This window comes from Paramisgurnus dabryanus, chromosome 2 (assembly GCF_030506205.2).
Source record: "Paramisgurnus dabryanus chromosome 2, PD_genome_1.1, whole genome shotgun sequence".
Lineage (NCBI taxonomy): Eukaryota > Metazoa > Chordata > Actinopteri > Cypriniformes > Cobitidae > Paramisgurnus > Paramisgurnus dabryanus.
Genome location: NC_133338.1, coordinates 55,512,552 through 55,530,187, shown reverse-complemented (window position 1 = coordinate 55,530,187; position 17,636 = coordinate 55,512,552). Strand labels below are relative to the sequence as shown.

Below are 17,636 nucleotides of genomic sequence, written 5' to 3'. Positions count from 1 at the left end.
CAAAGCAATAAATAATTCAGCATATTATCATCTCAAAAATATTGCAATTATTTGAATTAGATGCTTTGTTTCCAGAAAAGACTTAGAGAAACTTGTGCATGCTTTCATCACCAGCAGGGTGGATTATTGTAATGGCCTCCTCACCGGCCTCCCCAAAAAGACCATTAGACAGCTCTAGCTCATTCAGAACGCTGCTGCCAGGATTCTGAGCAGAACCAAAAAATATAAGCACATCATACCAGTCCTCAGGTCGCTACACTGGCTCCCAGTTACATTTAGGATTGATTTTAAAGTATTATTAATGGTATATAAATCACTCAATGGACTAGGACCTCAATACATTGCTGATATGCTCATTGAATATAAACCCAACAGATCACTCAGATCATTAGGATCACATCAGCTAGAAATACCAAGGGTTCACTCAAAGCAAGGAGAGTCAACTTTTAGCTATTATGCCAGTCGCAGCTGGAACCAACTTCCAGGAGAGATCAGATGTGCTCCAACAGTAGTCACATTCAAATCCAGACTAAAAACACATCTGTTTAGCTATGCATTTACTGAATGAGCACTATGCTGCGTCCGAACTGATTGCACTATATTTTATATGCACTTTTTAAATTTTTTTTATTTCTCTTGTTTTTATTCTTATTTTTAACTGTTTTATACTTTTATTCCTGTTTTACTTTTTTTCACACATTTAAACTGTCACATTTATTTTGTTTTAATTGATATTTTAAATTCATTTATCTTTGATTTTTTGTTTTCTCATTTCTATGTAAAGCACTTTGAATGACCTCTGTGTATGAAATGTGCTATACAAATAAACTTGCCTTGCCAAACTTGCCTATTACGATTGTTTGCTGCCTGTCCTGACTTCACTGCCTGTTGTTATACGACTACGAGTTTGCCTGTCCCTTACATTGTTATTGTTGGTTTTTAACCTGTTCTGTTTATATTGAGATATTGAGGTATGGCAACCTTTCTGTACAATCAAAGAACAGACTCTCAAACATTTTTAAGACTGCAATGAAAATTATAGGGGCGAACGACCTCCCATCCCTTCAATTATTATATGAACAGTCACTGTACAGAGGAGCGCACAAGGTTCTGGCCGACCCCTCACACATCTTACATCCTGAGTATGTGCTCTTGCCTTAAGGTAGAAGGTATAGAGTTCCAAAATGCAGACTCAATCGTTTCAAAAATTATTTTGTTCCTGCTTCCATCTCTATCCTGAACAGCAAGGGTCAGGGTCCCTGAGTGTACTTGGCCTATATTACTATTTTAAATTGTCTAGTCTAGTGGATGTCTATTTTTTATTCTTCAATCTTGACTAGTGATTACTATATTAATTTATAGTATACTACTATACCGTGGTGCTATCCAAGTAATATAAAATAGCTCTTCTAGGATGCTTCCGGTCATATCTATGTTCTCTTTCATTGTGTGTAAAACTAAAGATGACGTGGTGTTTATGATCCCTTAACTATGTGTGGCTACATAATACTATGACTGTGAAGTAATATTTGTGATCTCTTAATCATGTAATTAGAGGATGGTATATGGGATTCTTAATTATGTGTTTATAGGGTTGTATATGTGATTTTTGATCAAGTGATTATAGTTTGGTATCTGTGATTTTTTGATCATGTGATTATAGTGTGGTATATGTGATTTTTAACCATATGATAATAGGGTGATATATGCGATTTTTGATTATATGATTATAGTGTGGTATCTGTGATTTTTTGATCATGTGATTATAGTGTGGTATATGTGATTTTTAACCATATGATTATAGGGTGGTATATGCGATTTTTGATTATATGACTATAGTGTGGTATATATGATTTTTGATCATGTGATTATAGTGTGGTATATGTGATTTTTGATCATGTGATTATAGGGTTGTATGTGTGATTTTTAATCGTGTGTTTATAGGGTGGTATATGTGATTTAATCATGTGATTGTAGGGGGGCTATTAACTGTGTGATTATGAGGTGGTATACGGGATCGATCATGATGTTATTTGATATAAGGTGGTTTAGGTGAGTTTTTTATTTTTTATTTTTATTTATGAGACCATGTGGTGGTTTTCTTGTAAATCCCTTAACTAAGGGATTATTATGATGAAGTGGAACATGGATTGTGTGATTGTGATGCTGTATATGTAACTACATATCCATGCGAATGTCAGATGATACGTGAATTGTAAATGTGAAGATGCAGCATACACTATTGCCCAAGAAAAATTTCCCTAAAGGGACAATAAAGTGTAAAAGTAAAAGTAAGTATAAAGACTGCAAATGAATCCTCAGCCTCACGGTACATCATTACAGACTTCGCCACAAAAAGTGATCCAGCGGCTGTCTCTCAACTTTCCACGGAGCTCTCTGCACAAGTTTAACAGTAAGCAGGCCATCAACAACAGCTGGCACGACTCACCAATCTCACGGAGGAACTAGTCGCTGCTCTTCAAGGTTTGAGAGGTATTTCCCCCACGGCTAATCCCACTTCTGCCGTTCCAGCTTCGACTCCTCTCACTTCAGCCGCCATGACTGCTAATCCCCGCTTAGCTCTCCCGGACAAGTTTAATGGCGATCCCGGAAAATGAAAGGATTATCTGATGCAATGCTCTCTCTTTGTAACACAACAACAATCTCTCTTTCCCAGCGATGCCAGTCGCAGTGTTTCCCATACATAGGCTCTGCTTGGGCGCTGCGCCCAGGTAAATTGCGACCCGCCCAGGTAAAAAAAATCACTTTACGAATTTCCGTATTTTCTGAACTCGACTGGATGACCCGTGTTTTGGAGAGAGAGAGAGAGAGAGAGAGAGAGAGAGAGAGAGCGCGAAAGAGAGAGCGCGAGAGAGAGAGCGCGAGAGAGAGAGCGCGAGAGAGAGGTGGGGGTCGGGTGACCGTGAAGATGATGCACGCGTCATAAACTCATCATCCAGCGCGGCAAACTGGATCAACTGCAGCAGCACATACGGAGCAGCCAGGGAACACACTGCGACCAAAATGGTCGCATATGCTTATGTGCATATGTGTTTATAGCATCTAAGTTGGCTTCATTTTGCGTGCAAGCACGTTGTGTCTCTCCGGTTGAGTGTCCGTTCACGTGCTCTCTGTTTCTCAATGAATTGGGCGCGACGCGAAGCAACCTCAGTGTCACATTGTATCCTTTCATGTTTCTGAACTTGAGCAGAGTTTTACCATTAGAGGTCTTTCTTCACTGAGGACGCGGGACCCGTACGGTTCCGGTTTATATTTTAAATGGTCAGATGGGTCAGGGTCGGTCCTAGTTCATTACTTCGGGTCCCAAGTCTGATTAATATTGTGTGTAAAACCCGAGTCGATCGGAGAACGGCCGTGAGCGCTACCGCGCTAAAGCTCGAGTGCTGTTTTAGCGTGCCTCTGGTTTCTATGGCGATAGCAACTGGCTCTTGTCACGACCACGCGCCGCTTCATTTTCTTTATCCCATTTTTTAATAATCTTACTATTAATAGACAATATCTTTACTAAAATCTAAACAGTTTGCACAGAGATTGTAGCAAAAAGCAGTGCTAATACTGAATGAGCAAAGCTCTAGCTGACTCAGGATATAAAAAACGCAAAGCTGTAATGTAAAGTCTGTCATCGGAACAGCAAGTAGACTTTTAAATCTGAAATAATGAGTGGATTAAGCTTTTTTTAATCGAAAAAAGAGTAATAGAAAGCAGAAGCAGTAAAAGTGCCTATCTTATAGAAGTTATTAACATTATAACATCAGTCACATTTATAATCTATAGACCTGCACTGTCTATATAGGCTATAGTATACATAGTATTGTATATAATTGAGTTTGATAAAAGGGGTCATCAAATTGCTTCATATATCAGTGCAAAAACATAAAGTGTTTTCGTGGTGCTTTGACAAACGGTGTCAGCTTTGTTTATGGCAAAAAAGTTTGGGGTGGTTAGGTTAGGGCTGTGACGGTGGCAAATTTTTACCACCGCGGTGGAACCATCAACAACAACCGCCGGTGTTGATGTGGTGGGGTCCATGGGGGGGGGGGTTTAGGGGGGATTAAATGGTGAAAGAAAATAACGTTTCACTAAATGCGCTTCCTGATGCGCGCGACTTTAATCTTTAATCTGGTAAAAATTTTATTTCACAACAAAAGACAAACGTGATGTGTATGTATTTCACTGTCACTGGAGACCAATAAAAACTAACGCAGACGCACAACACAGTGACATGGCTAAACTCCAACGTGCTGAGTTATGCTAAAATCCACCAGTTTAGTGGAAACGCCATACATGGTAATGTAGCGGAGATTTGTGTATTAACATAAAACAATGTTAAAAATTTGTATCTTAGGCTATAAATTACTGTACAACTTTTGTTATTATTATTTGTGTACAAAAAACTGCAATTTTTACTTATTATTTTGTTTAATCATTCACCTGATATGTGACGTCACACAACCGCCGGTGGCACTTCACCACTGCGGTGGCATTGCACCACCGCGGTGGTGCGGTGGTCATGACAACCGTCCCACCCCTAGTTAGATTAATGAACTATAATGTGAAATTAATATGAATGTTTTATAAATCAAAGTATTGTGTTGTGTCACACATTATTAGTTCTTTGTTACATGTATAGTAGACCATTTTTTGTCGGTGGATAATAATGATTGCCCTTTTCACCAGCTACCACCACAAGTAAATTTCAGATCTATGGGAAACACTGCAGTCGGATAGCATTTGTATGTTCGTTACTCACCGGTAAGGCTTTAGAATGGGCTTCTGCGGTTTGGAAGGAAGATGGATCAGTATTTCCCTCATTTAACAATTTCCTTACTCAGTTTTGCAGCATATTTAAGCACGCCGCCGGAGGAGAGAGCGCAGAGGAGCGATTATTGAACATATCTCAGGGAAATCTATTGGCAGCTGACTATAATAATAATAATAATAATAATGGCTTTTATTTATAATGCACTTTAAATTTTTAACTCTTTCACCGCCAGCGTTTTTAAAAAAAGTTGCCAGCCAGCGCCAGCGTTTTTCATGATTTTCACCAAAGTTTAATGCCTTCCAGAAAATGTTCTTCTTTAAATATATAAACATACAATATACCAAATGAAAGAACAGACCCTCTGCTTTCAAAAAAAAAAAAAAAACGTTTTATCCTACCTTTAGTGGTTCTTTTGCAATCAGCTTTTGAATATGGGTAGGTTTTTGCAAAAACACCATATTTCGAGCAAAAAGCAGAGATAATTCCATTTTTGTGACGGACTTTTCATAGAGATCCCATTCAGAGCGATCTTTAAAACAGACACGGACATGCAGCAGCTTGCCATAGGGCAATACTTCCGGTTTTAAAAAGTTCGGAAGGGCGCCACCTGGTGGATAATAGCGGTATTGCGGAAAGACGGAAAATCTCGTCATTGGCGGGGAAGCGTTTTCTCTTAATTGACGAGATATCTCGTCAATGGCGGGGAAAGAGTTAAGAAAATCTCAAAGTGCTACAATAAAATCTCAAAGGTGCTACAAAATACATATTGAAGAAGGTTATAAAACACACAACTTATACAAACAATAGTTAAAAAAAGACGATTAAAAAAGTAATTAAACATTAAAAGATTTTTTAAAAGGTATGTTTTAAGATCCTTTTTAAAAATCTCAGTCCTTTGTGGGGCCCTCAAGTATTCAGGAAGAGCATTCCATAGGTTGGGAGCGGCAGCACAGAAAGCTCTATCACCAATGGTGCGAGTCCTAGTCCTTGGGGGAAGGAGCCGATGAGTGTTTGTGGAGCGTAGGGAACGTGCTGGGATCTGTAGTGACAGTAATTCTTGAAGGTAACTGGGGGCTTTTTCATGAATACAGTTATGTGTGAGAAGGGAAACCTTGTATTCAATCCGTGCTGAAATAGGGAGCCAGTGTAGTGATTGTAGAACTGGTGTGATGTGTTCGTATTTGCGTCCTTTCATCAGGATCCGAGCTGCAGTGTTCTGAATGTTCTGAAGTTTTTTAATGCTCCTGTCCGGGATCCCAATTAGAAGAGCATTACAATAGTCAAGTCGTGAGGAAACAAATGCATGGACAAGTTTTTCTGCATCCCATAAAGTTAATGTGGGCCGGAGTCTGGCAATATTTCTGAGGTGATGAAATGATGTTGTGCAAAGTTGCTTAATATGAGATTCAAATATTAAATGAGGATCAAACCTGACACCAAGATTTGAGACTGATAATGTTAGTGGTATGATTTGGCCAGAGAAGGTAATGCAGGTTATGGTAGATGTTCTTATCTGATGTGGAGAACCAATTAGGAGTGCTTGTGTCTTTGAACTATTCAACTGAAGAAAATTTTGATTCATCCATGTGCTTATTTCCTCTAAACAGGCAGTGATCATGGATGGTGATGAGTGATTGTCCATTTTTATGTACATTTGTGTATCGTCAGCATAACAGTGAAATGAAATTCCAAGACGACGGATGACTGTTCCAAGAGGAAGCATGTACAGAGTAAATAAAATGGGTCCAAGAACTGAACCCTGTGGAACCCCACACCGAACAGCATGAGTAGAGGACCTTGAGTTTCCCATGGCCACAAATTCAGACCTATCTGTGAGGTATGACTCAAACCAGCGCAAGACATTATTATCAAGTCCAACAGAGTGATGTAGCTGGTTAAGAAGGATGTTATGATCGATGGTATCAAATGCTGCTGAAAGATCCAGGAGGATAAGGAGTGATGGTGAACTAGCATCAGCTGTCATCAGCAGATCATTTGTGACTCTCACTAGGGCTGTTTCTGTGCTATGGGCGGAGCGAAAGCCAGACTGAAACTTTTCATAGAAATTGTTGTATTGCAGATGATCCTGAAAGTAACTAGCAACTACTTTTTCTAGCACCTTTGAAATGAATGGCAGGTTGGATATGGGCCTGTAATTAGCAGGGGATTTAGGATCAAGATTGGGTTTCTTGAGTAGTGGTTTAATTATAGCAGTTTTAAGAGTGTGGGGGACATGACCAGACTCCAGGGATTGCTGTATAATCATGGTGATGGGTGGACTAAGAGCAGAGATGTTTGCTTTTATCAGTGCAGTAGGGAAGGGGTCAAGGGCACAGCTGGAGGGTCTCATTCCTCTAATGATGTCCTCAAACTCAACTGCCCCAACGCCTTGTAATTCCAGACTGCGGTCCAGCAGTTAGAATAGGTGGTGGGGAGTGCACAGCAAGAGATGAACGAATTTTGGCTATCTTTGTCTTAAAAAAAGCCATAAATTTGTTACAATCTTCATCTGAAGATCCTGTGAGCGGAGCAGTTTGCGGTTTGAGAAGATGGTTTATGGTGGAGAATAACTGTTTGGAGTTTCCATTACTGTTTTGAATGATGCGTGAATAATGTTCAGACCGTGCAGCTTTGATGAGTTTTGAGTACGATTTTTGGTGATCACGATAAGCCAGTTTGTGAACTGTAAGCCCAGATGCTGTATATTGTCGCTCCAAGGCTCGTCCAGCTGCCTTCATTTTCCTCAGGTGACTTGTGTACCAGGGTGCTGAGCGTGTGAACGAAATTGTTCTAACTTTAATGGGTGCATAATGATCCAAAAGGTTGCTCAGAGTGTTATTGTAGACTTCCACGGATTCAGTGACTGATGATACATTTGCAAATTTCAGATTTTGAAGGCTTAGAGTCAGGTTTTCTGAGTTTATGTTTTTTAGGTTTCTAAAGCGCATTACACGCTTTGGTTTGGTATAAGAGCACAGAAAAGGCAGCTCCATGGATATGATCTTATGGTCAGATACACTCAGATCATACACAGTTGGTGGACCAAGAGAGGCAGATTCTGTAATTACCAGGTCGAGAGTGTTCCCCTTAATATGTGTAGGGACATCTACATATTGTCTGAGGTTTAGGCATTCCAGTAGCTGTAAGAATTCAGATGCAAAGTGACAAGTGGGGTTGTTGACATGTATATTAAAATCTCCAAGTATTAGTATATTTGAAGAAGTTTTACAAAAAGTTAAAAGAAAATTGTATAACTCTGAGAAGCCTGTGTTTGTTTTGGGAGGTCTATAAATTAATAATATTGTCATTGGGAAGGGGGGCTTACAACTAAATGCAAGACATTCAAAGGAGGACAACTCTGGAATTGTCAAAGGGGACAGCTCTAGATGACTATGGTAAATAACAGCTAGGCCGCCACCCCGTCCAGTGCACCACGCTTTTTGAAGATAACAATACCCAGGGGGGCAGGTCTGTCTTTCTGTACTCTCGGGGCTCAAGCAGGTTGGGATGAGAAACCACTCAAGCTTATTTACCGCAAGGGACTAAACCGTGAGTTACAATCTGAGCTGGCTTGTCGTGATGAATGAAGAAATTTATCTGAATTCATAGATCTGTCCATTCAAATTGACAATCTGTTAAGAACCCGTCGCACATAATTACAACCCCCAACTACTGAAAGTACCGAACCCATGCAGCTTGGTTATACACATCTCACCCCAGAAGAGAGAGAATGCCGACTTCACGACCAACTCTGTTTGTACTGTGGTAAACCCGGACACATTCTATCTACCTGTCCTACCATGTTGAGTGCCAACATCTTAACCTCTCGATCTCACAATACAGTTCAGATTTCAGTACAACTAATTATACAGGAGAGAACGATTAAAGGAAAAGTTCGGTATTTTAGACTTAAAGCCCTGTTTTCATATTGTTTATGGTGAAATAGAATGGTTTTGACTGAAATTTCGACATTTGCCGGTGCCCTGAGAATTTTCGCGTGTTTGTGTTTTAGCTCAGACCTCTACAATGGGTTTAATGGTGCACTGGAACAATCCTTCCTAAAATGCATAAAACTTTCGTTTACAAAGACGTGAAACTCACCGAGTGGTCAGGGGTGTTCACTGGTATGCTCACACAAACATCGCTCCAAAAGACGCATTCCAACAGGTTTTATCGTAGTTTTTACCAGCTCCATGGACTTGTATTAGATGTCCTGTGAGGTACGGTATAACTCCGCGCCGGGAACTTTGTTTCTATTCTTGCAATTGGAAAAGGCGGATTAGCGCCACCACCTGGGCTGGAGTGTCTATTATTCAAGCTCTAAGCGGAAGAATGTATGGGTGTGAGGCGTTTGGAAAAATAGGTCCACAAGTTAACAACGAATGCTAAAACAGCTGTTGGAAAGCATCTTTTGCAGCGATTTTTGTGTGAGCATATCAGTGAACACCCCTGACCACTCGGTGAGTTTCACGTCTTTGTAAACGAAGTTTAATGCATTTTAGGAAGGATTGTTCCAGTGCACCATTAAACCCATTGTAGAGGTCTGAGCTGAAACACAAACACGCGAAAATTCTCAGGGCACCCGCAAATGTTGAAATTTCAGTCAAAACCATTCTATTTCACCATAAACAATCTGAAAACAGGGCTTTAAGTCTAAAATACCGAACTTGTCCTTTAAGGCTCTGGCCCTTATTGACTCCGGTGCAGCTGGAAATTTCATGTCAGAGAAGTTCGCCAAGCAAAATGAGATTCCGTTAACTAAATGTCTCTCTCATATGGCAGTGGAAGCGATAGATGGTCGTCCCTTAGGGGAGGGGAGAATTCAATTCACCACCGATGATGTAAGTTTACAGACAGGTTCTGACCATCAGGAACTAATCCGCTTCCACATCATCTCATCCCCTCATCACTCCCTCATTCTGGGTTTACCCTGGCTTCAAATTCACAATCCCATCATCTCTTGGAAGGATCATCAAATTATCCGTTGGGATAGCTCTTGCTCTCTACACTGTCAACCCACTGAGGTACCACTCTAAAGTACCTCAGGAAAGCAAAAATACTTCACCAAGTTAGATCTAAGGAACGCCTACAACCTCTTTCATATCAAAGAAGGGGATGAATGGAAGACCGCTTTGTACACACAATCTGGACACTATGATAGTGATGCCCTTCAGGCTATCTATCAGTCCGTCTGTGTTCCAATCTTTCATAAATTATGTTTTCTGGGACGTGGTAGATCGCTGGGTCATTGTGTACATCGACGATATCCTCATTCATTCGGAGACCATGGAAGAACACATTCAACATGTGAGAGCAGTCCAGATGTTGAATGTAATATTACTAATCATAAATACATTCACAGTAGGGAATTTACAACATATCTTCATGAAACATGATCTTTATTTAATATCCTAATGATTTTTGGCATAAAATAAACAATTGATAATTTTGACTGATACAATGTATTTTTGTCTATTTCTACAAATATATCTGTGCAAATGATGACAATGATGAAAAATGGTTTTGTGGTCCATTTGTGAAATAATCAATATAATTAATTCCACAGTGTTTCTAATGTAAATTGCAAATGATGACTGTAATAGTTAAATATCAGAAGTAAATTGCAAATGATGACTGTAATAGTTAAATATCAGAACTATACTCAGTAGGGGTGGGAATCGCTTGGACCCTCATGAATCGATTCCGAATCGATTCTTAGGGTCCTGATTCGATTCAGAATCGATTCTTGACGTACTCATTTGCATATCGTGACGTCATTACGTCACATTTGCTCTCAAAGCCAGGTTAATGTTTGTGCTTATAGTCTCTGAACTGTCATATACTGTACTTTAATGCAACTAAGGGATAAATAATGTAATTCTTATATACATATATGTCCTGTTTCTGTAAGACATTAAAACCAGTAAAATAGTAATTAAACGTGACATATTAATTCTATATGTTAACTGGCATTAACTTTCACGAACTGACTAACGTTAAGCGTCTAATCATCATCATTATACACAGTGATTGGCAGTATTACTGTATAATGCAGCGCAACCAGCCACTGAATAACAAACTATGTGCATATTTTTACAGAAGTATTCATGTTATATCTAAACAGTCAGTGGATGGTTTAGGGCAGGGGTGTCCAATACGTAGATCGCAAAGGCAATGCCGGTAGATCGCACATAAGTTTACTGCTGCTCCACGCGCGAAATTGTCATTATGGTCTTTAAAGTAATTGTGAAACACGCAGGTCTTTTTGAGTTGCTGCGCCTTCCCTCTCAACTGTGTTTTGCCAGGCCACTGCAGCTCAGTCGTCTTTAACTTCCAAAATTCACAAGGATGCGCATTCTTGCCTCACGCAGGAGCAGATGCACGCGCACTGTGTGTGTGAGCGAGCAAACGAGAGAGAGAGAGAGAGAGGCAGCGTAGCGCTGATTTGTATGCTTCTGATACTTGTTTCACTAAACCGCATCTCCGCTATTTTAAGGAGTACTCGACATGTACTCAAGGATTTTTTTTAAAACTCCGCAAAAAGAATAGAGTAATGGTGACAGCCTTAAATTCGATGTAGAGATATATGCAGTATCCTACAAGCATTTAAAGTGTTCTTTCTCTTCTGCTCTTGTAAGCTCCGCTATGTGCTCATGCAGTGCGCGCTCTCTTAAGATGTCCGTGTGCATCACCGCTCCCCTAGTTAAGTTCCGCCTTTTAGTTCTGATAACGTCACATTATTATTTTGTAAACTAACATTTAAGAATCAATTCTTGAAATTTGTGAATCGATTCAGAATCAGCCCACGTCCGAATCGCGACTCATCTAAGAATCGATTTTTTGTCCCACCCCTAATACTCAGGTTGTTTGGGAATGATAAAAAACACATAAAAACCTACCTTATATTCAAATATGTGGTGTAAAAATGGATGGGGCCGATGGATGAGATATCTCTTCTGCCTCATCTGTCTCATATGTCTCATAGCAAATAATTCCTGTAAGAGAAAAAAAACTAAATTGTAAACACACATTTTGTACTATTAAACATTTAACTATTCATAGATACAGTTAAGATCAAAACTAATAGTCCAATGTAGGATACATGTATTAAATCATTGAGAAATACTAGTAAGTGACAAACAATGACAAAATATTCATGAAGAACAGGAGTTAAAAACACAGGCACTTAGCAAGAGCATCAAGTCAGCTTAAAGGTGCATTGTGTAACTTTTAAAAGATCTCTTCTCAGAAGTGCAATACTGTATAATCGACATAACTATATTATCAGTGGTGTATAAAGACCTTACATAATGAACTGTAACATGTTTGTCCTTTGGCGGCTACGGTAGCCTTACGATGCATTGAGTTCATGAAATGGTAAAACCATAGATATGTATAAAGGCTAGATGTGTTACGGCGGAGTCTCTTATGTCATCACCTGGCGGCCATCTTACCACAGGCAGCTCGCGCACTCGTAGCATTGAGTTTTGATGGTGCAGGTACTTTTAAATGACCATAACTTGCTCACTTTTCTACCAATTTTCAAACGGTTTGGTTTCTTACAAATGTTTTTAAGGTGTCTATAATTCTGGATGCTTTAACATGTTTCATGGATTTGTTTTTTAGTATAAATATGCAGTGTCATAGGTACATCTTTGACGTTTATAACAAACCAAACCGTTTCAAAATCGGTAGAAAATTAAGCAAGTTATGGTCATTTAAAAGTATCTGCACCATTAAAACTCAATGCTACGAGTGAGCGAGCTGCCTGTGGTAAAGATGGCCACCAAATGAGGATGTTCCACTCAATTGGCCAGCAGCGCGGGTGAGACATCTAGCCTTTATACATATCTATGGGTAAAACATTAACAACTAAGATCAAAACCTCATAACAGAAATTAAACTGAAACATGTTGCCATTGAGAAGAAAATATAATGAGATGCTTATATTAACTGCTGTGATCAAACACAAAGCTTTTAGTGTAAGATTACACAGAAAACTAACTGCTGAAACAAATACACAACAAACAAAACAAAAGAGAAGCTTTGATGCTTGTACTACATTATTATTATTTGCAATAAACTCATGCACACTTACCATCTCAAAGTCTTCCTGAAACAGAAAAGATCAGAAATGTAGAAACACATTTGTAGTATTCAACATTTAAAGATTCATAGATCCAAAGTTAATAGTCCTCTTATAAAAACTGAACACATGTCTTAGATTAATCGTTAGAAATAATCAGAACCAAAAGTGTTTATTACAAAATGACAAAAACAAAATCTGAATGAAGTCTCTTCTGAAGAAGATATTATACGGATGCACTGAGTTTAAACAAGGACAAAATTACTAGTCTAGAAAGTCCAAAAGCTGGTTTAACAACAATCATCTTATTTAAGATGGGCGTCCACTACCGTCTTTCTGAGGTCATGACTTATTTTGTTGTATTTTCTGATGATAAATGTTCTTGTTATAAAGAAAGTAAAAGTGGCGTCTCGTAGTCTGAGAGATGCATTGCACCAATAATCTTTCAGTCTTCTCAATTCTTGTCGCATCGTTCATGTCCGGTGGAGACACGGTGTAGTGCGAGTTAATCAAAATGAATCAAAATTGTACCAAATGGGGGTCTTCTAAATGATACATACATGTTATGTACATATGCTATATAGATATACACCACCGGTGTGAAACGTTTTGAAACACTTACTCGTTCTTTATTTATATATTTTTTCCACATTAAAGAATAATAATAAACTCATACAAACTATGGCATAACACAAACTATGGGAATCATGTTGTGACTAACATCAATCAAAATAAATCAAAACTGTTATATTTTATCGTCTGAAGTGAAGTCTCCTTTGCCTAGAAATTGCAAAACCATACTTGTGTCATTTTATCAAAACGCCTCTTCAAGTTTCACCTTAGGATGAATTTTAAAGGATATCAAAGGAGTTCACATTTAATCTGGGCTTTTATTGGCTGCTTTTCCTTAAATACTCAGTCTAAGTAAACGATTTCAAAACTAAAATTTTAAGATAAAATTTTTGTTTTCTAATAACAGAAATTAATCTGGGGTGCGTTTCCCGAACAACAACGTAACTCCTGCTGAACCATCATAGTATGATGCATAGTTGGAGAAACGAACTACCTTGTCACGACTGTTTCCCGAAAGCATAGTAACTTTGTTGCACATTAGTTGTTTGAACCATGTTAGTTAACAACATAGTTGATGATGTCACGTGGGAGGTAAATTACTAATTAATCTGTGTAACATCTATTGCATCAGAAGGTTTTGTTATCGTGATTTAGTTATCTGTTGTTGTTGTTTTTAATATATATTATTCACGCGCAAGTTCCCTCTTACGTCACTCCTCCCAGGGATTCCCCAGGGTCTTAAAGCTCGTAGGACTGCACACATGCGCAGTTTTCAAATGCAGCGCTTTAACTCTGTTTACAAACTTAAAGACGTAAAATAACATTTTAATATATTTAGAATGATGGATATAGACTGCACTACATGTTTTTCGCTTATTTTGTTCAAAAGCATGATCAACGTAAGTCTACATATTATAATAACAAGGAACAATGCTTCTACCGACAGGTAAAGAAATGTCGTTCCAACCACACAAGTTTACGATGCAACTTGCGAATGTTCTTTTGAACTATGGTTTCAGGATCACCAAATCGTTGAACTTTGTTTTAGTTTTTAACATTTAGTTTATAATATTTATATCTAACAAAGTTTTACATAAAAAAAGGTTTTACTTTTATTTACCCTTTTTTTGGTCTATAAGCCGTGTTTTTTTTCATAACTTGGCTGGTGCTGCGTCTTATAGAGAATCCTGATCAGACGCTTTAACTGTCCAAGATTCAATTCTCGAAACTCTGATGATCCATTGAGTTAATAAAATGACACAACATTAAAATGAACAACTAAGATCAGAACCTCATAACAGAAGTTAAACTGAAACATGCTCCCAGTGAGAAGAAAATATAATGAGATTATTAAAGGCGCTCTAAGCGAATCTGTGTAACGGGCAGGGTATACTTTTTTTCCGCGTCCGGCTCGCGCGCGCACGCGTCCGCGCAGCTTTCCGGGTATAGTCCCCGCGGCTACACGCGGATGGCCGCGTTCGACACTATACGCAATACAAATGATTTCTTATTCAAATTATTAGTCTAACAGGCTGTCAGGGCAGCACTGATTTGGAGACATTTACAGTACATTAAAACATTAGGATAGGTGAAGAAAAGTAACTGATCCACCATTGCAAACACAGTTTAGAACAAACAAGAAGACAACAAAGAACAGGAATCAAACAAACATGCTCCACAGCTTTCTGTTCTTGGAAGAAGTAAAAGTTAAAGAAGAAAAACGATAGTGTGTGTGCAAATGCTGTCTATTTCCTTTGTATAATTGTTTATAGTGGGGTGTCCTGTCTAAATATTTTCACGCGCATGCGCTGTCGTACGCGGACTGTACGCGCACTGTCCGCGCGGTCTCAAATTTTGGGCTGCACGCGGACGGTCCGCGCGGCCTCCTGATGACGAAAATGACGTCATGCGGACGGCGCGCATACGCAGACGTCCCGAGTATACTTTCGGCTTAACGTCACTTCTTGTTGACGTTCGAAGTGTTTTCAAACAAAACTGAGCGTAGCTAACTCCTCCCCTCCCCCTCCGTTCCGTGCTTTCTGAACGAGTCATGAACGCGCCCAACCCCCACTCCCAAATCCTTCTTGTCGTTTATTGGCTGGAACACTTTGTTATGTTTCGTGGTGGTAGGTTTGACCACTTTGTTTTTGTTTCAGTTTGTGAAGCCTGGGCTGTCTACAGAGACGGCATTTTTTTACAGTGTGTTTAGGGGACAGGCAGCTAGAAGATAGTGAGGAGATGTTTACTGTATGAAACAAAAAATGTTTTATGGCCAAAAACGCGTGAATTCGCTTACGGCGCATTCACACGGGGCATCAGCGTTGCCGAACTGAATTGTGGCTCCGTCTGCGCTGCGTCAGTGCTGTTGCCCGCTGCAGAAGTTGAACATTTCTCAACTTTTCAAGCGGCAATGCGTGCGTCAGGCAATCAGATCGCCTTATGCAAATAACCTAGGTAGAGCCAACCGTTAAGCGTTAATGCTTACGCCCCATGTGAATGCGCCGTTAGAGCACCTTTAACTGCTGTGATCAAACACAAAGCTTTAGTGTAAGATTACACAGAAAACTAACTGCTGAAACAAATACACACCACAAAAAAAGAGTAGCTTTAATGTTTGTGCTACTACATTATTATTAATATTTTCAATAAACTCATGCAGACTTACGTCAAAAAAGTCTCTTGACTGTAAATATGATGAAGGTTGACCTTTAAGCCAGTTTGTGTATCTGACAGCTAGATTGTCGGTCCACAAAAATGTTTCCTCTGAGACAATGTCATTTAAACCGATCCACACGTCATCAACAGCACTTAGCATTAAAGTTGTGAGAAAAACTAAAAAAGCAAACAAATGGATCTTTTTAATGCAAGGCATATATATATTTATTTAATATCAGTGAAACTTTTTGTTATTTTATTTACAAACCACTCACACTCCAGTTAAAGTACAGCCACTGTCTGTGCTGGTTTAGCACTAAGTCACAAATTTAATTAAAGTTAATGTAATACTTTTAATTGCAAACATGTTAACTAGTTTTCCTAGAGAATACATGTAGAATTCTTAAACACCACAATGATATCAGCAGGTTTCATTTCTTATAAATAAATAAATTCAGTTGTAAAGGATGAACAGATAACAGCATTAGTGTCATACTTACATTGCTCTGTGTGACTCCGAACGGACACCAGATTGCCTCCATTTGAAATGCAGTGATCTCGTGATTTATGCCATGACATTTTATTATCGAAAAACTTGTAACACTATTTGGAAACACAAACAATCAGAAATAAAGTGCGCAGCTGTGATTAACAAAGTTTCTTTGTCAGGGAATAAGCAGAATTTTTTTAATGCATTACATTTTTGTTGACTTTTGATTTCATCTAATATATTTTCACATTTTTTGTGCTGATTTCCAGAAAGGATGGAGCATGGATTAAATATAGAGAAAAATTGAGACTTGTTTTCTTATATTTATGTCGTCATTATTGTAATAAAGCAATCGATCATGTTAGTCACTAAACAACTGGTATTTATTATTAAATGTTGTTATTGGTGATATACTGTACCATCCTGGATAGGTTAAGTAAAACTAAGACTTACAGATATTTTTATTCATGTGTTTTATCATGTTTCAAAAACAAATTTAGGCATATCTTGAACATGATAACAGCACAGTAAATTATTTAATTAAATTCATCTGATAACTTTTTTATTTAGACAAGATCATAAGCCGTAAGGTGTCTGCAGACTAAAAAACGTCTTACACATCATACTTGCATTTTATTTGTCAGATTTTTGTCTGTTTGATTAAATTAAAATCCTGATACATTTATAGGTCTTGCTGATAAAAACCTTTATCAGCAAAAAAATTTTTTCCGCAGAATTAAATTAGATGGCTAATGACAACAGTCTGATAGTGAGCTAACATCATATAAGATAAAGAAAAACGACTTGTATATACACTTGTAAAAGCTCAGTTTACTATCAAGCTAAAGATCAACAAAATAAAATCGTATTGATGGCTTAATCAAATTGAAAAGCCTTCATGTAAACACGTTCTTCAATACGATTGAGGTCAATGAGATTGCACTGAAAGGGGTGATGTAGTCCGATCTGTGATCTGATTATCAGGAAATAAGTAAGCATGTAAACATGTAAATCATAGTATTTTCTCAATCTGATGTAAAAAAAAAACT

At 38.5% G+C, this 17,636-nt stretch overlaps 1 protein-coding gene across 1 annotated transcript in view; it reads right to left on the bottom strand.

Annotated features, from left to right (window-relative positions):
- LOC135743930 (macrophage mannose receptor 1-like) overlaps positions 1-17,636 on the bottom strand; it is a 71,590-nt gene that overhangs the window by 12,168 nt on the left and 41,786 nt on the right. The window contains exons 21-24 of the mRNA XM_065261841.2: positions 16,598-16,700; positions 16,108-16,274; positions 12,882-12,896; positions 11,683-11,778 (exon numbers count right to left, since the gene is read on the bottom strand). Of these exons, the coding sequence (XP_065117913.1) occupies positions 11,683-11,778; positions 12,882-12,896; positions 16,108-16,274; positions 16,598-16,700 (381 nt within the window). The remainder of the gene's footprint in view (positions 1-11,682; positions 11,779-12,881; positions 12,897-16,107; positions 16,275-16,597; positions 16,701-17,636) is intronic.